Consider the following 23,230-nt stretch of genomic DNA (forward strand, 5'->3'; position numbering starts at 1 on the left):
AAAAAGGTCAAGTATAGATGAAGAAAGGAAACAGAGAAAAATCTGAAGCTGGAATTTATAGAAAAGACCTTTAAGCAAGCAAATTATGACAATTTCATGGACATGTTTGTTCACACAAGATCTTTTTCCATCCCAGTATCAATATTACCCAACTACTACTGACACAGAGACACTTTGCTTAATATAATAACAGTGTTGATGTGATACAAAGTAATAAATCCGTTAAATAATTATTCGTGTATTTTACATCTAACCGAGTATGTTTCATAATTGATGTGTTTTCTTCTGTACAGTGACAAAAGTACTTTGATAACATGTGCAACTTGTCTCCGTCACTTGGTACATGTATGGTCAAATGTTATAATTATATGAGTGTCCAACTGTGACATTAGACTTGGGGCAAGACGCGTGTAGCCATCAGGAAGTCACAATACAATAGATATAATCTTTCTAAGATTTGATTATTTTCATACATTTGACTCTGAACGACATCGTACGCTGACTTCTCCTCTCTTTCCCTCGTAACATCATTCAGTTCAGTATAGTGTGGATTTTCCAAGCCTGGAGTTGGCGTATGAGTGGGAATTTTTTCAGTGTCACCTGTCTTTCGTCCTTCCTTTGTATCTGTGCCATTTGCGGGAATCCATTTCAACCTGCAACAGAAACGTATGGTGGAAATGTTACAGATGTTGATGTTATCAAGCAGCAGTCTCAATCTTTTTATGATGGAGGACGTTACCTTCCATGTTTCAGAAGACATGTGAACAGCCCGACACCCACCAGCAGCATGCCTATAGCCATTCCTATAGCTCCTCCAATGACGCCAATTTTGGCAACAGAGTCTGCAATGGTAAGAAATATATTTGCTATGATATAAAGTCTACAACAAGACTGCAAACCGTGTTTGACAATTTGTATAATTACATATAATTTTAACAGCATACACGCTTGGAGATAACATAATGATTTGCAGTTTGCTCAGTTCAAACATATTGCATGAAAGACCAGAATTGAATAGGTATCAAACCTCTGACATCTACATCACATCGGTCACCAGTGAAGCCATCCAAACATTCTCCTGCACAACGTCCATCTTCAACATTACACGTGATGTCACAGTGTCCACAGCGACTGCAGTCAGATCCGTAAGTTCCAAGCTTGCATTCTGGTGGTAGGCAGTTCAGGTAATGAGATGGTACTAGAACATGTTTTAATTCTGCCAAAATCATATCAAGTCTCTTAGACTAGAACGTGGAGCATCTATTCTATTTTTCATTACTGCAGGTTGTTTTGCATCACATTATAACTAGAATATCTTCCACTGAACATAATTGCATGATATGAGGAATGATTGGTGAAATTACTTATTATCAGTTGTCTGTGTTAAGTGGATAGGTACTGAGCTACGAGTAATCGTATTACACCTTTCACTTTTGACTTTTTGTCATCGATTCCGAGTTTGCAAAGGGACTGCTACATCCTGACCATACAAATCATGAACGCATTGTCCACACTGTGGAGTATGTACGTGTTTGTCAGTATTTTTCACATTGGAATAGCTTTTAGTTGGAGGGTTTCTTCCAATAGCCATGTCCTGGAAAACTTGCGTTTGCATCAAACCTGTTATACATGTCTGTGAGATTCTGCCTGTGAAATAGGCTTCACCTTCCACCTGTCCACCTCCTGTATCCAATTTATTGCAAAACGTTCACGGCAACGTAGAACACCCAAACTCGTCCATAACTTTCATGCAGGTTAATTCCGGACTGGTCTATAGAAGTATTTCCTGATCACTGTTTCGGATATTTGGCATGCTTGAAACCACAGAGATATATTTTCTGAATGTTTTCTCCCAGGCACAGTATGACCCTGGCGTATACTCTTGTACATCTGGTTGCGGTGTTATAGAAAAGGTTGCTGCACACATTTATAACGGGTCACATTTCGTATTGTGGCAGCAGGCTTTCCAGAAATTATCTGCCCTTGACTTTGTGTTTGTTTACTTCCGGGAGGTTATTCTAGATCTCTCCACGTTAGTGGCGATGGTCGTATTTGTTCGAACTTTCTGGAAATGACTGAATGTATATACAAAGGCTAGTTGCCGTGTTGGGACGGACACATACACAATTACTGGAGTATATACATCATCTAAATCCGTAAACGCCAGAATCTTCATAGCGCTGCCAGACCGCTAGCTGTGTTACATTCTGCATAGCAGTTCCTCTCTCGCACCATGACTTTGGTGAGTTTGGTTTATTATATTTTGTGACCCAAGTGCCTTAGATTCTGTCTCACTTGTATTTGAAATTGGTATTGTGAAATTGACTTGTGACTTTGCATAACGTGCTCTCTTTGCATAATAATACAAAATGTGAATGTTTTAGACTTGTCTTTGTTCTGATTTGCTGGTTTTTAACCGTAACAGTATCTGTGGCATTATGGGACACATTGTTTGCCGATATCGCTCCTCTTCAGCAAGTCGCTGTATGACACAGCATTTTTGACAGTCCTGTTCTTTTTCTGTACCCAGTATATTTGGTACTTAATGGCACAAGCTTTATCATACAAATAATTATCTTTAGTACTCGCTTTCATTTTAATACACTAATCAGCTGTGCATCTCGTATACGTATGTAACGAGGGAAGTTAAGTTCGTGATACATTACTCTGTGTACAATCTCTTCCGATCCATCCTTCCCGACATCCTGTGGGGCAGGTTCCGGACTCGTGATCACACACGGTCCGTGCACTTTTACACTGACGTGAATCACACGACTTGCTGCAGTTAGAACCGTACGTTCCGCTTGGACAAGCTAAGAGTACAAGAAATTACATAACCATGACAAGTATCTTTGCACACAGAAGAGGTTTATGAAACCGCATATCGGCAGTATTTCCGTCATACTGATTCAGTGGAAAATGTATACATGTATTTATAAATCCAACTATAAAGAAAATATGAATGTGAATAAAAGCAAATAAAACGTTAATATACTTAAATCTACCAGTTTGCAAAGAGGATTGGGAGTGAGTGAGTTTAGTCACAAGGCAGATCACCATATATTAGGGACCAAGGGGTCTTACATTGCCTGTATTACCTGCATGGATCCCAGCTGGGCAGTCCGATTGGGTTCATATGATAACGATGAGTGATGAAATAACTCGAAATAGGGATAAACACAAAACATAAATGAGACGTATGGTCCTGACATTCCTGTACCTAACAGGACCTGAAACCTGAAGCCTCCCTTTACCTAACAGAACCTGAAACCTGAAGCCTCCTTGTACCTAACAGGACCTTAAATATGAAGCATAATGGCCGATCGCGGAAAAGGTGTTTTGCAATCTATTTTCTGTTTTCACGCTTCACACTGACGGATGACAAGCCGGTGGAATAGCGCCGGAATGTGTAACTCGCGTGTAACGAGGCATAACCAGGTATGGCTGTCACCACGTAATGCTCAGCTAATGTTAAATGTAAAATGCAGCCAAAAAATAAAAAAACACAGTTATCACTTATTCATAATATATAAAATGCACTGATGATTGTGAAAAAAAGCAAACAAATAAACAAAATCACTAGCGTATAATCGCAAATCTAGAGTGCAATATTTTGTATTTCGGTTTACATCCCTCGAAAGGAAGCAGCCGTGATACGGAAGCCAGTCAGGGCCGGTGGACGTGCACTCATGTGTAACGACGCCTTGTCATTGGTCACTGGTTCATTTGCTGATACGCTTAGCCGTCTCTTTGTTTAGGGATTATAAGCCCGGTAGGTGCTAATTTTAAATTGCAAATGATCAGTAATTGAAGTTCTTCATTGTATATTGTCATTTGCAGACAGCAGACAAATATGTGTCAATAAACCAGACATTGAGTTTTCTCTGTGACAGAGACTGCTTGTCACAATCAACATGTGTTGTTTTTAAGTAACGAATAGATTATTTACTTGTGTATGTACAAAACCAAGATTAGACTACTGCTCACAACCTCATACTTCGGGCAGGCATACTGTTTCAAGCTCCATGAACCTAGTCACTGCGCATGCGTTATGAGCGCAGCGCAACATAGCTGTTGAAATCACGCTATTTCATTGAGTATTTTTTTCAACTTGATAGGTTGAATTGGCATTTTTGATGATTTGTTTCGGTAAGTGCATACCAAAAGGCATCAGATTCTGCAAAGTTGTGTTTTACTTTGCATGTGACCTTTAAATAGTTGTTTGTGTTTTGCATCTGGTTTTCAGAGCTAAGGCCAAGGACACCAGGGACTATCACACGGAAATGAATGGTAATATCTTTGTATGGTGGATAGAAGACAGAATTCATTTGACTGAGAAGCTTTGCCTAAAAAACAAAGCACTTACTGTCATGAACTTACTATCATGGATAATGGCCTGCATGCAAATACCGTTCCTCCCATAGCAGTTACAGCGTGTAACACCACTGGCGATTTTGATTACGAGATTAATCAAATGGCGCGGGTAAATGTCATCCGCGGTATATTGAGATGGCCCCTACTAATCAGGAAACAGCAGGCGCTGTTCAACCGGCCATTTGTCACAGACGGGCTGAAGCTTGAAAATAGTAATTATTACATGATCGTTTCTTAAACATCTTTATCAGTGCTAAATCAATGAAGTATGAAACGTCAAATTTAAATCCTGTTGGACACAGACGTTTCAAGACCACGTGTCTCATTTATGCTCGCGATTGTAGTCACATTTAGCCGAAATTTGAAATAACAAAAATACTACGTTTGTTTAAAAAAGAACGGTACGTTTTACTTTTGGGATTTACATACCCTCTCAGAAGGACAATCAGACAAAAATAACTTAAATGTACAACAATTCCCCGATACTTATGCATGGCATTATTATCTGGTCTATTCAGTATCTTCATAAAGTAAAATTTAATGCACCCATATTTGTTGGTATTTTGTTGAACAAACTGGCATTACTTGAACAGTTGAAACAAAGATTTCTCAAAACACATCTCACGTATCCTGCAGTCGGCGTTTTGCCAGCCTTCCCGGCACCCATCTGTACATGACCCGGTGACGTCACAGACAGGCGATAGTGTTTTACAGTTGCGAGAATTGCAGAACTCGGTACATCCTGGTCCATACCTTCCGTCAGGGCAGTTTACAAGCGCTGCACCAAAGAACTAAATGCTGTGACTTATTGTCCTTACCATCCTGACTAAGGAGATATACCAGACACATTAAGTGTTCACATTCGTTTTTTTTATTGTTATCATTATACTGATTGAAAGGAAAAGAAATGCAAAAGGCTAACTAGCATCAACTGTACTTAAATGTGTGCATTTTGCTCATATCACATACCGTTTTCATAATGTGTTTCTACCTGATTTTACTGATTTACAGCATCATTTTAACTGTTAAGAAAAAAATCAATTTTCGCAGCAAATATCTGCAAAGATGCTGGTTTCATGGTAAGCAATGCTTTCTTATTTACATACTTATTCGATAACTTACATATTTGAAACCGACACACATACATGTACATACATGAATATACTATATGACGTAATACACACACACACATACGCACACACATATGTATTATATGCAGACATGTACGTACACATGTATTCTCCCCGAAGATAAAATTGAAACGCGCAGAAGATCCGTGTCGTGTAAATATTTCGAAAACTTACTTGAGCAGAACTTGAGCAACTAACGCTATCACGCGGTTTATACATGTCATCATCTCTGTTGACACGTTTGATGGTATGACAAATGCGAGAGCTCATACTCTTGATTATTTTGGTCCAGATTCGACTATTTACAGGCAGATGGAATACTGTTGCACGCAGCGTTGAACAACAAAGAAGCAAACAAGCGAAACGCCACTTTAATACATAGATGAATGATATAACTTTTTTTGTGTACATTACATTTTGTAAATGAATAGCCAGTCATTCTTGAAGATAATTAACTACTGTTCGGATTGTATGATATCACAAGCTGACAATCAGAGACAGTACGCATGCTCCCGATGACGTTACCGGTAGAAAATGTATATTATGATTTTGTTCAACCAATGCAGGTTAGTGAAAGTTGTCACAAATTAATATGTTTTGGCAAGACACAGACTGTCTTGGTGCCGCAAATGTATGTATTAACAAACATCGATTTAGGAAAAAATACCTTCAGTACAATCTGTTCCGTTATACCCAGCTGCACATCCACCTTCGCACAGCCCTTGTATCCTATCACAGTTGGAGTCCTCCTTGCAGTTACGAAGAAAGCAGTTTTTTCCACAGTTAGCTCCATAGTACCCGGGAGCGCATTCTAGTAAACAAAATCGTCATATTCAACTGTATGTTATGTCAGGACATAGGATTGAATATACAATGCGTGTATGTAAAGAAAGTCGCCCCATTTGAACTCATATCCAATTAGGATTGTTTCATCTGAACTGATGGTCAAAAGAAGTTGTAAACCGAGTGTTTCCCGCAACCTGATTGGTTAATTACCCTTGTCGAATAGTCTTCGACATATATATATCGGAAAATGATGGCCTAATAACTGCACCTTAATACATTGGCACTAGTACGCTACTACTTTCTTTGTGCAAAAATCTGCATCAAGGAGGAAGATTACAACCTCAGTTTTGTTTCTCCGGGTTTTTGATAGGATTTTCAAGGAAGACAAATTCTTGAAAGAACTATTCAAAGATGATGGAGAGTACAATCCCAATGCACATAATGATATGTGACCAGATCATAGTAAAGTGATCAAAGAGCCATAACATAATATCCTTCAATGATCTTTATTCACAAATGAAGTTTTTTGCAAATCTCAAGCATTTACAATATTTCAATTTCAAAGAATAAGTTATAAGAATAAAAATAAGTTAATGATACTGTTTCTAGACATTGATCTTCCAAAATACACTAATCCCAGGACTCTAGACGTTTCGTCTTTCACTGTAGTGAGTGATCTTAGTTTTACACCGCACCCAGCAATATTCCAGCTATATGGCGGCGCTCTGTATATAATCGAGTACAGAATAGACAATCCAGTGATCAACTGCATGAGCATCAATCTGCGCTATTAAAAACCGATGACAGCAAGTCAGCAAGCCTGACCACCCAATCGCGTTAATCGCCTCTTGCGACAAGCAAAGTCGCTTTTTATGGCAAGCATAGGTTGCTGAAGGCCTATTCTATCCCAAACCTTCACGGGTCTCTTCCATTGGAAATTCCAGCGCTAACATTGACCCGGCTCTATCTTGTCCAACGAGCGTCCCTCCACTGTCCCGTATTGCTATGACTGCTAAGAATGGCCTCTTTCAAATAACTGATCGATCACTATCAAAAGCAACCGAGAGAAATACCACTTGGAGCATAAAGCTTCAGAGGTGTTTGTGAGAAACAACGTACACGATTGGTCGTAATACGTGGAAACCTGAACGCTCAGATATTCTTCAACCCGTTGCAATTCTATTTCTTTGCCAGGAACAACAGGGAACACTTCTGCGGCAGCACGACATCGCTACGCCCCACACAAATTGTCCAGAACTTCTTGAACGCCCAAAATACACAAGCTGCTTTATGGCCAGCATGCTCACCAGTTCTAAACCTCATCGAGCACTTCTGAATCGCCTGGTGAGAAGACGACTTCGAACCCAGCGAACAGAACTTGCAGACGCTCTCAGTAACGAGTCAAACAGGATTCTGGACGTGTATTGCTGCTAGAGGTGGTCACATTCGTTACTGTATACGTTACCAAAGACTTGAAATGATTGAGACATTGCATAACTGACTCTTGTTGTATCTTCGATCTTTTTCAGTTGGTAAGTGCCCTTCAGTATATTTCCTATCTATGTACGAGGTCTTATGTGTCTATGACTATGATATCTATTTTACAGTTTTGACAAGGTCTGAATTGGAACACATTCCCATCAAATTAAATTAGTAAGCAACGCTTAAGGCAAAGTGTCATTGTGCATTTAATCAAGATATGAAGAGCCTGACAAGTCTCAGACCCAGAGTCAGACAATAACATAAATAATTTGGACTTTCTTATACTACGGTACTGTTATGGGTGAACAATAATTGAATGACTGTTTCTTTAGATGAGTACTTATGGTAATATAGCGGTATATACTTATCCCTATGACGTGTTTTTTTGTGGGCATGTTAATAAGGTATGGTATTCATCTTTTATTTACATGGTTTGATTTGGTCTATATATGGTTCCATTCGCATAGTCTCGAAGGTGCAGTAAAATGTTAGCATTGAAGATTTATGCACACTAAAGACCAGTCTTGCTTCCTAACTTCCCTCGTTCTTCAATTAAATCTGTTTCACATCACCAACATCCCGAGCTTGCCAAACGTATGGATAAAGCCATATGAAAATGATATAAATCGGACGCTTCATGCCTTTTTTTTAAAAAAAAATAACACATAATGACAATGTTTGACCAACTGCGTAATAGCAATCTGACATTATTCGCTAGAATTTTATAATGTGTATTTAAATGTTACAATGAAGTACACATGATGTGATGACAAATAACAATATGTTTTTTGTTAAAATAATAATGGATCTGACAATATTCTGCAATTGTGTGGAGGACGCTTTAAACGACATGACACACATGTTGTTAGATTCTTCTGATTTTATGACCGTGTTAGTGTGTGACCATTACGTGATAATACTTGATAAGGAATGTCCTCAGACCAAGGAGACAAATAGCCATTTATTTCAATTTTGCCACTATTAGGAAGAACTGTATTCTTGAAATTGCAGCCATTTATTAAACCGACAGTGCATCAGCTGAACAGAGGCGTTATATTTCGCCACTATATGGCTTAAAAATTTCTGAGTGCAGCGTAAAACTAGAGTAAAACGTAATGTTTCCAGAATCTGTTCAATGAGTTATTAATTACAGCTGCATTTCTCAAAGTGTAATACCTGTTGCCCTCGGTGGTGATTCCGTTTATGGTGTAACCAGTGAAGTCGTGAACGGTCGAATGACAAGGGAAGGAGTAATCTCTTTAGGAATCGAATTCGACTTCTCAGCGAAAATATGGAATTACCGTAAAGGTCCGAGAAATACTCGAACGAACATTATATATTCCCATATAGACAATGCAAGTGGTAAATGTCGCCACATTACCTATAGTACAGTCTGTACCCATCCATCCGCCCTCACATCCATTATCTGCACAGGCTCCACTGATGTGATCACATGCGTTGGAAGACATCTTACAGTGTCGGGAACTGCAGTTTCCGGCACAGTTGGCACCGTATGTTCCAGAGGCACACACTGGGGAAGATACAGTTCATTCCAAAAGAAGTTAAAAAAACAGATACGCCATGATTGAAGTCTATTGTCATTCTTGTTACAATCCGTTGGATTAGAAATTAGAAAAGCTCAAAATCAAATAATCGCAAATGCTCAAACCAACGCCAAAGTAAATAGGAAAAACATACCAAAATACAGAAAAATCTTTAACAAATTATCCTTGCTTACAGACACTACATGACGATTTGTGACATATGTGTGGCGGTAGGTCATGTAACAGCCCGGTAAGCGAGAGGCACGTGTAATGTCCATTTCGTCAGTTTGGGATGGTAACAAAACTCATCACACTTTGATTCTAAATCAGACATGGACTCACTGCTGAATGCAGCCGTATAATGACAGGACTGATAGCCGCTTCTTGTAAACCACTTCGAAGTCAGTACTGACGACAAACAACATTTTGTAACTGATTTTTGCCATGTTCCTTGTGAATTCTTAGCCATGGATTCGTGGACAAGATTTTAAACGTATGTATGTTCTGTTATTCCGGGCAATGTCTCGATGATACCCTAGATCAATTAAATCGGGTTCAGATCGCAGTGATAAGGAGGCAAAGGTGTCACATCATGACTTTGTGATTCCAAATATTGGTCAATGTTATATGACACTATGATATGGAGCATTGTCCATGACAATCAAGTTCTTTGGTGATAAAGAGCGTATCAGTGATGATCTCTGTTTTCTTAGGCTTTAGCCTGAACCAAAAGAGTTCACCCAGGTGAAAATCCCACAGAATTACAACCTACATGAAGCACAATGAATTGCACCCCTTTCATTAAAGGCCGTCTTCTGGAACATGTCTCTTCATTGTTATTAACCCACCATGTTTCTGCAGTGTGACTTATAATCACCCAAGATAAACAGACTCAAACCCTTCATATGGTGCGTAAATACCTGTTGCTGATTCTCACAATATCTGACGTTGGCATGCTGATGAAGGACACAAAATGTCAGTTGTTGTGAAAACAACAGCACAACTGGGCGAACCGTGTCAGTGTAGACGCTGGTGAAATTGTTATGCTCGGTGATAAGTTTTGTCGATGTGAAATCTTGAACAGCAGAATCTAACATCTTTCGGGAATTGAATTTGACTGTTCAGGGAAAAAATGCAATTACCATAAAGGCCCAAGCAATATTGGAATTAACACTTCATATTCCACGTGGACTATAAGAATTATGTGATAAAAGTCATAAATGTCTCTCACATTACCTGTAGTACAGTCCACCCCCGTCCATCCATCCTTACACCTGTCACCAGGACAGGCTCCAGTGAATCGGTCACATGTTGGAGAAAACGTCATACACTGTCGTGAACTGCAGTCCTTGGCACAGTTAGCACCGTATTTTCCAGAGCTACATGCTGAGTACGATATGAAAAAAAACCGTAACACTCTAAACTCAATCTACGTAAAACATTGCACTTTGTGAAAGTCATAAGAGCTATAACTACAAATCTTGGTCAAAGTCTATTATCATTCCTGTTCATAAATTCTGTATAATATTATTATATTATTTATTGACTCACCGAATTACCAGCATTTGTTTCTGAGAAATTATCACATTTATGCTGCTATGTTCCAGAAATAAAATGTATAAAATAGTCAGATTATCTTCATCATGAGGATCTAATGAGGGCTTGAATCAAGCTCTACTAATGTACAGTGAACTACATATATATCAATGACTTTTATTTAGCTGTATACCTAACATGCTATTTTCAGATTATAGTAAGAAATTTCAGTTAGAAGAAGCAGGTCAACATGTCATAGGTGAATGTGATTATCACCATATGTTAATACCTCAAAGAGCATGAGGATGGTTTGACTTAATCCGTGCTAGATCCCACATATGTAAAGAAACCGTACATTTTGCATTAATATAAGTAAAATTTATCGTGTTAAACAACTTACCTAAACACGTGGCTTAAAGAATATGTGACTTAAGTGAGTGAGTGAGTTAATACTTAACGTCACATCGGCAATATCTCAGCCATATCGTGACGAGAACATTCAACAATGAAAAAGAGCATATATAAATCATAAAAACCCGTCAACGAAGGACAGTAAAACAACTAGAATATCACCATTTCAATTAAAACTAGCATGGAAAGTTAAAACTAGTAGCACTATTTAGACAATACAATATAAAAGCAGACTATAGATCGCCAACAACAGAAGGTAGATCACCACACTAGGAACCATGGGGACTTACAGTACCTTTGCTACCTGCATGGTCCCTAGTTGGATTTACACCGTCCCTTCAGCTGCTGGCGATTTTATGAAAAGCTAGCCGAAATTAAAAGAACATGAATGCTACGATTAAAATCCTGGTAGACTTAAATTTACTGTGAATGTTTGTGGACTTACGTTCCCTCTCAGGAGGACAATAATTTTACAATACTTCAACCCCCTTTGAGGGTACAGCCACCAACGATTCAAGTTACTAATTCAAACTACCAATCATTAGAATGCATCTATTTACACAACATAATTTTCAAAATTCCACCAAAAAATCAATTTCTTTTAAAAAACCAATGATTAAATGACAACTAACAGTGCTAAAAAGGTCCTTGATAGTTTTGACATTGAAAAATTTATCCCTTGTGATGGAGAATTCAACACAGTCAAGCAGAATATGCTTGACCGTGACTCTCTCATCACAAGGGATACAAAACGGAGGATCCTCACCTTTTAAAAGGTATGCATGAGTGTATCTTGTATGACCAATACGACATCGTCGCAAAATGACTTCTTCAAATCTGGACTGACAACCCAAGTATGTATAACCAATGTAGGGTTTTATTTCATGTAGTTTATTTATACCTACTTGGGTGTCCCACTTCTTCTGCATCAGATCACGAGTGTAAGCTCTAATGCTAGCTTTGTAGTCAGAATAAGGAATACGAAGTGGTGTCACAGATTTGCTGAGTGCTGCCTTAGCAGCAAGATCGGCCATTGCGTTACCTGAAATGCCAACGTGGCTGGGTAACCAACAGAAGACGATGTCGTATTGGCCAGTAGCAAGATCATTATATAATTCAATAATTTCTATTAAAAGTGGATGTTTACAAGAAAGATTTTTAATAGCCTGAAGGCAAGAAAGAGAGTCGGAATAGATTATATATGGTTTATGTTTATGGCGTCTTTGAATATATTTAAGAGCTGTTAATATGGCGTTAGCCTCAGCGGTAAAAATAGAACTGTTGTCTGGTAATCTAGAAGATATTGTTCTGGATCCAATGACAGTGGCACAAACTACTGCGCCACCGTCCTTGGACCCATCTGTAAATAAGGATTTATAATTGCTATATTTATGTTTCAATTCATTATATTCTTGTTTATACTGTAATTCATTAGTTTCTGATTTTTTAAACTTTGTCAGTGTTAGGTCCACTTGGGGCCTAACCAACTGCCAAGGAGGAGAAGAGAGAAGACGGGAAGGAGCTATATTTTCCAGCTCAATGCCGGCAGCAGCAAGAAATGGTTTAATTCTTAAACCAAGAGGCGGTACAAGCGAAGATTTCATATTGTATAAGTCCTCACACAGAGGACTGAAAACACAATTATATGCAGGGTTTGACTCACTGGAATATAATTTTGTTACATACTGTAAAGCTAATTTGATACGTCGCTGCTCAAGAGATGGCTCATCGGCCTCAACGTACAGGCTGTCAACAGGTGAAGTTCGAAAGGAGCCAAGACAAAGTCTTAGACCTTGATGGTGAACAGAATCTAAAAGTTTCAGGTTGCTTTTACAGGCTCCACCATATACAATGGAGCCATAATCAAGTTTTGACCGGATCAGTGATCGATAAAGTTGCAGGAGGGTAGCTTGGTCCCCTCCCCATTTAGAATTTGAAACGACTTTCAACAAGTCAAGTGCCTTCAGGCATTTAGTTTTGAGGGATTTGATATGTGGTAGAAACGTTAAATGCGAGTCAAAAATTAATTCCAAAAATTTGGCCTCCTTTACAACTTTGATGGGAGTGCCATCTAGAGATAGTTCTGGGTCCTTATGTGGCTTATATGTTCTGCAAAAATGTATACAATTAGTTTTGGACTTCGAAAATTTGAAGCCGTTTTCAAGACACCATTTATTTATTTTGTTTAAACACAACTGCAGTTGCCGTTCAATAGTATGCATATTTTTACCTCGGCAAGAAATATTAAAATCATCCACGAAAAGCGATCCATCAATTGAATCGTTTAAAACTTTTGATAAACTGTTGATCTTGATGCTAAAAAGAGTGACAGATAAAATACTGCCTTGTGGAACACCCTGATCCTGACTGTAATGATCAGACAGGGTAGAACCAACACGGACCTGGAATTGTCTGTCATTTAAAAAGTTGGCAATAAATTCAGGCAAACGACCTCGCAAACCAAAGTCATGTAAATCCCTCAAAATACCATGTTTCCAGGTTGTGTCATATGCTTTTTCAAGATCAAAAAAGATAGACACAGCATGTTGTTTATTAATTAGTGCGTTTTTAACAAATGATTCTAAACGCACTAAGTGATCGACAGTACTTCTGTTTTCACGGAAACCACACTGTATATCTGTGATAAGATTATTTGTTTCCAAGTACCAAACAAGTCGATTATTTATCATGCGTTCCATGGTCTTACAAACACAGCTAGTTAGTGAAATAGGTCGATAATTGGACGGATCCGTATGATCACGTCCAGGTTTAGGTATTGGTACTACTATGGCGTCACGCCATGACGGAGGAAAGTTACCCGATGTCCAAATATCATCAAAAATATTGAGAAGCGTTTCTAGGCAGGATTCTGGTAAGTGCTTCAGGAGTTGATAATGTATGTTATCAGCTCCTGTAGCAGTGTCATGAGCTTGATCAAGAGCAGTATGGAGTTCATGAGTAGAAAACGTTTCATTATAATCTTCCCTATTATCAGAATTGAAATTAATAGTTTTCTTTTCTTGTTGTTTTTGATATTGCTGGAATTTAGGTACATAATTTGAAGAGGAAGAGTGTTTAGCAAGGGTTTCACCCAGTTTATTAGCAATATCTGATTTATCAGTAAGCAATTGATCTCCATGTTTAAGATGATGGACAGTAGATTTAGTACCTTTACCTTTGATTTTCTGGACCATGTTCCATACCTTGGACATGGGTGTCCGAGAATTTATTTTGGATACATAATTTTTCCAAGATTGGCGTTTGTTCTGTTTAAAAGTACGCCGTGCTTTAGCATTTAAAATCTTAAATTTGTTTAAATTATGCACCATAGGATGGCGACGGAAATAATGTTCTGCTTTTTTCCTTGCCTTCCTAGCTTGTTTGCACTCATCGTTGAACCATGGTTTTCTTATGTGTGGAACTGCAGAGGACTTTGGTATACACTCATCAGCTATGGAATTCAGTTCATCAGAAAAACATTTGATAGCATCAGGAACGTCAATAAAACGTTCGGGTTTATGTTTTTCAGCACACAGTGTTCCATATAAAGCCCAGTTATCCTTTTTAAAATTCCGCCTTGATGATGGAGGAACGTCAGATGGAGTTACAGCTTTTAATATAGTAGGAAAATGGTCACTTCCACAGAGGTCATCGTGGACTGACCATTCGAATTCATTTAATAGTTCGGAATTTGCCAATGACAAGTCGAGAGCAGAATACGTCCCTGTACCAGGGTGTAAATATGTGTTGGAACCATCATTATAAATACATAAGTCATTGTCAGAACAAAAGTCCTCCAACAATTTACCTCTAGGGTTTGTATTTACACTACCCCAGAGTGGGTTGTGTCCATTTAAATCTCCCATTATAACACAGGGCTTCGGGAATTGGTCATATAGAGCTTGAAGATCAGTTTTAGTGAACGTCGAAGACGGCGAAATATAAAGAGAGCATAGCGTAAACGCTACGTGCAAGGTAATTCTCACTGCAACAGCCTGCATATTAGTATTAAGTGAAACAGGGCTTTGAATAACGTTTTGTCTGACTAAAACGGATGACCCGCCAGTAGCTCTATCACCCGGATGTGAAAAAGAATGATATGCATTAAAATGACGAAGGTCAAATGTATCTGTTTGTTTTAAACATGTCTCTTGGCGACATATCGCTGAAGGTGTGAAATCTTGGACTAATAGCTGTAATTCATGTAAATTAGTCCTCAATCCTCTGCAGTTCCACTGTACAATATTATTGGAATAAACTATCTTTTGGGGGGATTTATTGGGGATCTACCCCGCACTCTTTTGGAGGGCGACAAGCTATGTGCCCTAGAATGGACGTTTTCAGAAACGTCCATGTCTTCAAGAGACCCGTATTTATTAAACAATTGAACTTTATTTTGTGACCCCTTGGGAGCTCTGCCACTTTGTTGTTTTGAAACATCAGGCTTAGGCTTAGATTTACCTTTAGCAGTTTGTTGTCTATCAGTTGTAGATTGAGACACAGTGCGTGACTCCGAAGATGATTTATGATCAGAAGAAGACTTTGATGTTCCAGGAAGTGATTCTTTAGTCTGTGATGACATAGCTGGGTATAGAAGTTGTGGAGAGTCACTGTTGACCCAAGTCAAGGTAGTTTGGCAGCTTGTAGATGACTTTGTTATTTTAGAGCTGCGCACAGATGATGCGTTTGCTACTGTAGCATAACTTTCTGGAAGATCAGATCTCTTCACCAGTTTTTTTGCTTCAGAAAAAGAGATGTTTTGGGTATACTTTATTCTGTTTATTTCCATTTGCTCTCTCCATATTGGACACTGTTTCGATGAAGATGAATGGTCACCTGAGCAGTTGGTGCATTTTTTAAAATCACTGTCACAATCTTCTGTTGTGTGTGTTTTCTCACCACAGTGAGCGCACACAACAGACAATGTGCAAGTATTTACGCCATGCCCATACTTTTGGCACTTGAAGCATCTCAATGGATTTGGAATGTACGTTTCCACTTTGAGTTGACAGTAACCAGCCTTTATTGATGTGGGAGCAGTCGGAGTAGAAAAAGAGAACAAATATGTGTTTGTTTGTTGGATCTCATTGTTTTTCCGGGTTTTACATATAGCACACCTTGTTCCTTCATTTCTGAGGCAATATCAATCTCCAGCATATCAGCAAAAAGGCAGTCTCGGTCTCTCAATATGCCTTTGCTGGTGTTAAGTGTTCGGTGGGCTGAGACTGATACGGGAATGCCGACAAAAGATTTAGTTGACAGGAGATTAGTTGCTTGTTGTCTCTTACTGCATTCAATGAGAAGAGACCCTGAACGCAAACGTCTAACGTTTTTAACATCTCCTGCTATGCCTTGTATGCCTTTTGAAATGGCAAAAGGGTTCAGCTCCAGGGGTGTCTTGTCAACGGTCTCAACTACTATGAAACGTGGCCAATGGTCAATAGATGTGGAGGGTCTGAGTTCATTAATATCAGGTTCTGTGTCAAGAGGACGTTTTTTCTTGGTGACACGGGTTTCGTAAGCCATGGCTAGTGCTTTAAGGTTCATCATCCGAGCTCCCCACCCACCACGGAGTATCACAAGGACAATGCTAATAACAAGTGGGTCTCCAACTTGCAGCACCAAGGATACTCGGATGATATACTCCAGCAGAAGAGTTATAAATAGCTAATCCACCAGATTGGCCCATGAGCCACCGCCTGCTGGGCATAAGACTCTAGGCAAAGTTCAAAACATCAGTGTGAAAAATCGCGAACATTTGATATAAACAAATGTACCAAGTCCAAAAGTAAAACATTTGCAAATTAAATGTGTGTAATGACATACAAGTCCATACACAGGGCTTGGCGTGACCAGCCGATTGATAGAATCGGGCCGATTCTACCACCCGTCTAGGTGAAGTAAGGGCCAAAGTGGTGTGTTGAGCAGCAGTAACACGGTTCAGGCTCCTACTGCCCTCAACCACCAGACTACCGTCCTCCACCGACACGGGACGCAACCCACGGCAAACAGGTTGCCCAATTCGGTCACTCCTTGCGACCAGCAATGGGGTGCTATGGACCTAGTTGACCCGGGTCCACACGGGGGTTTGAACGGCTCTTGGCGTGACCCAGCACCCACCACGAGGAGGTGGCCGTTCACGGGTGCCATATGTGCCTAATATGGTGTGAAAATTATATATCAGTTTCTGTATATCGTAAGTTCACTTTATCACGAATGACATGGTTGGTATTGGAATCAAAAGCTACATATTATTATTCATACATTCATTACTAGAGAATAACTACTACAACGATTAATTGTTTACTACGAAATTCAATTTATTTTCTTACACAATATGATATAACATATTCTAACACGACGGCTGGAGGGAGTGTTACCATAATGTTAAATAAATCATGTTAATAAACCTCAAAATATTGATGCATGAAGTAAAATTAGTATTTAACATTACATTCATGCAGCATGGAAGGTGCCTGAACTGAGGTGGGGTAGTAAATCAAGCTTTCAACACACATTTAAAATCGCTTAGGTTCACTGACACGTCATATCAAAAGTGTCTTTTACCATACTGCTGCAAGAAATATTTTTCTAGGTACTGAAAAACACACCAGCCGTATGATTACGTTACTTGGGCTACCTCGCCATTCTTTTCGAATGCCGGATCAGATATTGTGAGTATTGTAATGGTATGCTGACACAGGACACAACATGGCAGCTGTTTTTGAAACATCAGGACAGTTGAACGCATGTGTTTAGGTCTAGACACTGCAGAAATTGTTGAAAAATGTATTCGTCCTCGTATTCCAAGTACAGTGATAAAATCGACATTGAGGTGTGAAATAACAGTAGTTCATTTTTAAGTTACCCTCGTTACTATAGCGGCCATGGCAACTATTTGTTGCACAACCTATTTGGTGAAGTTTGAAGAAAAACTATCACAGTAAAAATAAAATTGACTGGCAGGTTGCTCGGACCGGACCCATGTGTATCTGTCTCGCCAGTAAAGGTCCAGGTATGCATGCTTTGTTCTGTTTTAATTTACAAAATATTTTCATAAACGTGTCCCTGTCATCTTGCAAGTACATTCATATTTACCAGATGTTTTCGTATATTGTCATTATGATCGCCACAAAAGCCCAATTTGTGTCTTATTAAGTTCTATGCATCTGCTGAGACTAAGTTCTTTTTAAGTTTTTCAGCACCGTGAAAGAACAATGCACCGTGAAAGGACACTGCATTACCTCTGGAGCAGTCCACGCCCATCCATCCGTCCTGACATCCACCAGCAGGGCAGGTTCCAGTAATATGGTCACAGGCAGAAGAGAATACCTTGCAATGTCTGGAGTCGCAGTTTTGGGCACAACTTGGACCGTACTTTTTCCCCACACAGACTAGATAACATATTGAATAGCAATAATGCAATGATACGTGTAAAAGGAGATAAAACATATGAAAGTGAGGCCGTGGCAATGTGTATACATACAATACAATGCATAGCATTGTATCAGTTGTAAAACATATCACAGTGAGTCTAAGTTTCTCCAAAATGACAGCACGATTATGATGTCAATAAACGGCTTTTAATACATGTTTATAAATGTTTGTTTGAGTCATTTGTCTTTGGTGATAAGTACGTAGTGAACACAACAATGTCACACTTTTAAAACGATGTGGAAAAGACAACGAATCCTGCAACAGCGAAAGGTTGAACATTCCAGGACGGTTCTGGGTCGTTTTAGATCAGTAGTTATTTTTCAAAAGCAGAGTTTATAAGTTTGACTTTCTGGTTCAATGATCTTTTGACAGTCTGAATAGTTTACATACTGCCACAATGTGTCAGTCGTGATGCGGTGTGATGTAAGTATATCTTGCAGTAAAATATACACTTTGATACCGAAACTGAAAGTCCAGCCCATGGTATTTCCCAAGAGTAAGTGTAATGTCATCTATGCGATCCGGACACATGGTTAAAGGTCATTCATGTCTAATTCAAATATGGTACTGAAGTCACCGTGGTACTGGTTTGGCAATGAACCACATCACAACTCTCGGTGACTACGTTGAATACTATGTAACTCGTATTGAAAACAAATGTAATTGTTTTTTGTACAAGTACATGCACAGTTAGCTTATTTTCTTCAAGTCATCTGTGTGATGACGTCTATATATATACATGAGCATTAATTAAGCACCACCAAAAATAACTGTCGATTGTAACAAACAGGGATCAAAACAGAGAAGTCAACCAGTTATATCCAAACACGCATGCACGTAGCATTAAATTCACGTGCTAACTAAAATGCATATTTTTCATGATAAGTTCTGTCATGGTACAAGAGACTGCAGGGTATAAAAAGGGTGAAATGAAGTATTTTCATTGCTTTCTTATCGACGAATCAAAAAGTGAACAGTACTGAAATAGAACTTTTTGGACATGCCGAGGCGTAGCTTTTCTGGACATACCAGATGGCAGATTATTGGTATGCATGAATCTGGTTTGTCCTGCTGCAGCATTGGGTCCAGATAGAACATCAATCACACTGTCATTAGTCGCCTTGTAAGGAAACATGCGGCTACTGGTTACGCCAAGGATCGTCCACGATCAGGAAGGCCGAGAAAGACTCAGATCTCAGAGAACAATAGAGAGTGGGTGGTCCTCTCTCAACTAGTACCATCCGAAGGAGGCTCAGGTCCGCTGGGCTCCGTGTACGTCGTCCAATCAGACGTCCCTTACTCACTGATAGACACCAGGCTCAACGTTTGGCTTGTTGTAATCAACGGCAAACCTCAATCTGAGGACATGGCGCAGGATCCATTGGTCCGATGAATGCCGCTTTCTTCTTCGTGTTACTGATGGCCGCTGGCGAGTTTTGAGATGGAGTAATGAGGTTTATCAACAGAGGAAGATCCCTTTGTCGGTGGCTCTGCAATGGTGTGGGAGTGTATCTCCTATGACTGTAAGCTGAATATTATCACCATTTAAGGGACACTCAATGGTGAGAGATACCATCAGGAAGTACTGGAAGCTGCTGTTGTCCTGCATCTGATAACTACCCCTTCGCCAGTCCGCCAGTATTTATGGACGATAATGCCAGGTCCCATCGTTCCAGAGCTATTATCGCATACTTGCTGATCAACACAGTGGACAGATTACCCTAGCCTGCGAGAAGCCCTTGGCCTGATCTCAACCCAAATGAGCATTTATGGGACCATCTGAGGCGTCAAGTTCAAGTAAGGGACCCACCTGCTCAAAATCTACAGGAATTAGTCCAGGCCCTTTATCGCAAATGGCAGAGGATTCCAATGATGCGCATTCGTTTGTTTCCGAGCATGAGGAGGATGGTTGCAGCAGTTATCCGTGCGAGAGGAGGACACACTAAATACTGCTGTCACCATTACTGTTGGCTTAGGATTGAACAGTGAACGTTTTTTTTGAGAACTTTCTGTATGTTGGACCCCAGAACTTGTCTGTACGTGTGACCTTAGTTTTGGACATGATTACTATAACGTTTTAGTGCCCCCACATGACCGTCGATAAGTTGCAGACGAAAGTAGCAGCAGTGTTGGTAGTTGATGGATTGCCACTTCAGATCGTTCAGTTAACGAACTTATAACCATGTGTTTCGTTTCCATATCATGAATGACCAATGTCTTGTGTTAAACACAATCTTATAGCATGTAAATGGGCGGTGCTTAATGAATGCTCATGCGTATATGAAGGCATGCCATATAGGTTTAGAATAGAGAGATGTATTAACAGTCCTTTTTTTAAATGTCTAGATATTGTGAGATGGTGTGCAGAAAGATTTCATCAATATATTTATCACTTTACGTACAATACTTACTCCACACCTGCACTTCCGCAAAGTCCAATATAGGACCATCTCCATCATTGTCAGTATCTGTGTAGACAGTCAGGTAGCGCCAGGTCCCAGGACAGGTCACATTAAGTACATCATCGATGTCTGTTCCGTTAGGACGCCCTGTTACGGTGTGGCATAGATTCCCTTCTTTAGGCTCAGATGAATTTGCCCCGGATGTGTACAGGTGCACACCATTACGTCTATACTTGTCTGAAACAAGCAAAGATAGAGAACTCAATGAAGGACGTCTCAATAAAAAAAATACATGACCAGGAATGCTAGGTTTGAGTGACATTAACGAAACATTGCGTCCGATTACGACATGCCCTTACGTCACATTGTAGAGATCTGGTTCCTATGTACCCTTGATTATTCCCAGTGTTTCAGAAATGTCTTCACTGTCTTTTCTGTTCTGCAGAAACGTATGCCATCGGGTAACCAGTTTGAGACAGGGTATCCAGATGTATGTTAAATGTCACTTGGCAAAAGAAAGACGGTAAAAGAATAACTGGCTTCGTGTTTTAAGACACCAGAAATAGGCTTTAGTCACTGTACCCATGTGAGGAATTGAACCAGAGGAGCCAACGCTTTGACCATTAGGCTACCCCACAGACCCACATCGCAACGAAGCGAGCCAACAAATATATATATTGACATCTAAATCGGACATGTCGTGGCCTTGATTTGACAGCTGATGCACACTGTGTACCGTCTCCTTACTTAATTATGGTGTAGACATCTTTAAATGACTATAACATGAGTGAGTTAATACTTGCCGAATGCTAAACAATGAACAAAATAACAGCAAAGCGTTAACGTTATTGTAAACTTTGAATGTATGTCTGCCGATATATATATTTAGATCATCTTCAATGAAAGATTTGGTCGTAAAGTCGTTATGCCTTTTTGAGAAATATATAAACCGCAAAAGAAAATCAGCATTTGAGAAAAGTAAACATCATAACCGCATGATGATGGCTTATGGCCTGAATTGAAACGAGATTCAACCTCGCATTTGGCTTTAACACACTGACTTTAGCAAGGTAGATTTCAATGAATTGATCCAGTAAAAGGTCAGTATATGGTCTTCAGTTGGCATTTTATATTGTGATTCTGAATCATATGAAACCTGTAAATTATTTGTCTATACGTACAGTTTGTTCTGAAGTACAGGATAACCTGAGCTGACTGTACAAATGTCTGCAGATCCACCTTCCACCAGGCGCTAGATCGATTTGTTGTAGTGTGGACTATGTATTCATCCTTGTTTGCACTTGTTTCTCCGTCTACAGCTTTGCTGGCAGGATGACTACGGCCGAAGTGTGAACTCATCCATGCTGGTTTCCTCTCAGCAACGTTTGTTCTAGTACCTGGCAAGTAAGAATAGAAATCGACGCATACAGTAAGAACAGCTGGTGATGAGCGCATCATCAAAATACCCATCATCAGTTTTTAATGATATTATTTACACTTTAGTCCCCTTATGAACAGAGATCTGGGGCAAATGGTGATCTCTGCAAACATGCTGTGATGTGATCAAATCTTCATTGGTTTGCTATCAATCAAACCCCGTTTTTGATTTGTTTTTTTGGGTTTTTTTTCTTTCCTTTTTTCTCTTTTGCGACGGCGTTTCTCACCAATTACCTGTTACGGTGATCTAAGGAAAACCATTGTTTATGTATGGATGTATACGTCGCTTCATTTCTGTCCGGGACGTGATCCGTGATTTTTAACAGTAAACTACAGATAACACCGACGTACGGAATTAGGGAGTGAATGGGCACACTGGAGTACCTAATGTGACTTCCTGTAATTAAGACCAGTTTGTTTTATATGCAAAAACGCGCCTTACTCTTGCCTTGGTTATCTGAAATACGTTTTCCTATTACTCTGCATTCTCACCCGAGGTCTGTTTTCCAAAAACTCACAACGACTTGAATATAATCACCCCTGACGTCATAGTCAATACTTTATATTGTACTGATATTTGTATAAATAATGACAATGAATGTATTCTGCTTCGTCACTATGTACGGCTATTTGTATTTCCTTTTACCGATTGGTACGATTTGAAAACGTATCTTTAAATACAACAATTAAT

The 23,230-nt window shown here is 39.4% G+C and overlaps 2 protein-coding genes across 3 annotated transcripts in view; both read right to left on the reverse strand.

The window, feature by feature from the left end:
• Positions 1-23,230, reverse strand: part of LOC137290336 (multiple epidermal growth factor-like domains protein 10) — a 71,244-nt gene that overhangs the window by 40,002 nt on the left and 8,012 nt on the right. The window contains exons 2-3 of one of the 2 annotated variants that reach the window (XM_067821184.1): positions 22,284-22,499; positions 21,112-21,339 (exon numbers count right to left, since the gene is read on the reverse strand). In XM_067821184.1, coding sequence (XP_067677285.1) covers positions 21,112-21,339; positions 22,284-22,499 — 444 coding nt within the window. The remainder of the gene's footprint in view (positions 1-21,111; positions 21,340-22,283; positions 22,500-23,230) is intronic. The other variant, XM_067821185.1, reaches the window with a different exon arrangement.
• LOC137291071 (multiple epidermal growth factor-like domains protein 11) lies at positions 389-10,632 on the reverse strand. The gene is made up of 8 exons (XM_067822349.1): positions 10,553-10,632; positions 9,154-9,303; positions 6,172-6,315; positions 5,000-5,152; positions 2,667-2,813; positions 1,028-1,165; positions 740-842; positions 389-653 (listed from the first exon to the last, which is right to left on the reverse strand). Exons 2-8 carry the CDS (start codon positions 9,239-9,241, stop codon positions 389-391), a joined length of 1,038 nt encoding a protein of 345 aa, XP_067678450.1. The 5' UTR covers positions 9,242-9,303; positions 10,553-10,632.

Source organism: Haliotis asinina, chromosome 7 (assembly GCF_037392515.1).
Source record: "Haliotis asinina isolate JCU_RB_2024 chromosome 7, JCU_Hal_asi_v2, whole genome shotgun sequence".
Classification (NCBI taxonomy): Eukaryota; Metazoa; Mollusca; class Gastropoda; order Lepetellida; family Haliotidae; genus Haliotis; species Haliotis asinina.

Coding starts and splice junctions, on each gene's coding strand:
- LOC137291071 (XM_067822349.1), bottom strand. CDS start 9,241: ATGTCTTCCAACGCATGTGATCACATCAGTGGAGCCTGTGCAGATAAT. Junction 1,166..2,666: donor CGGAAGAGATTGTACACAGA/GTAATGTATCAC, acceptor GCCTACCACCAG/AATGCAAGCTTGGAACTTAC. Junction 654..739: donor TGTCTTCTGAAACATGGAAG/GTAACGTCCTCC, acceptor TTTCTGTTGCAG/GTTGAAATGGATTCCCGCAA.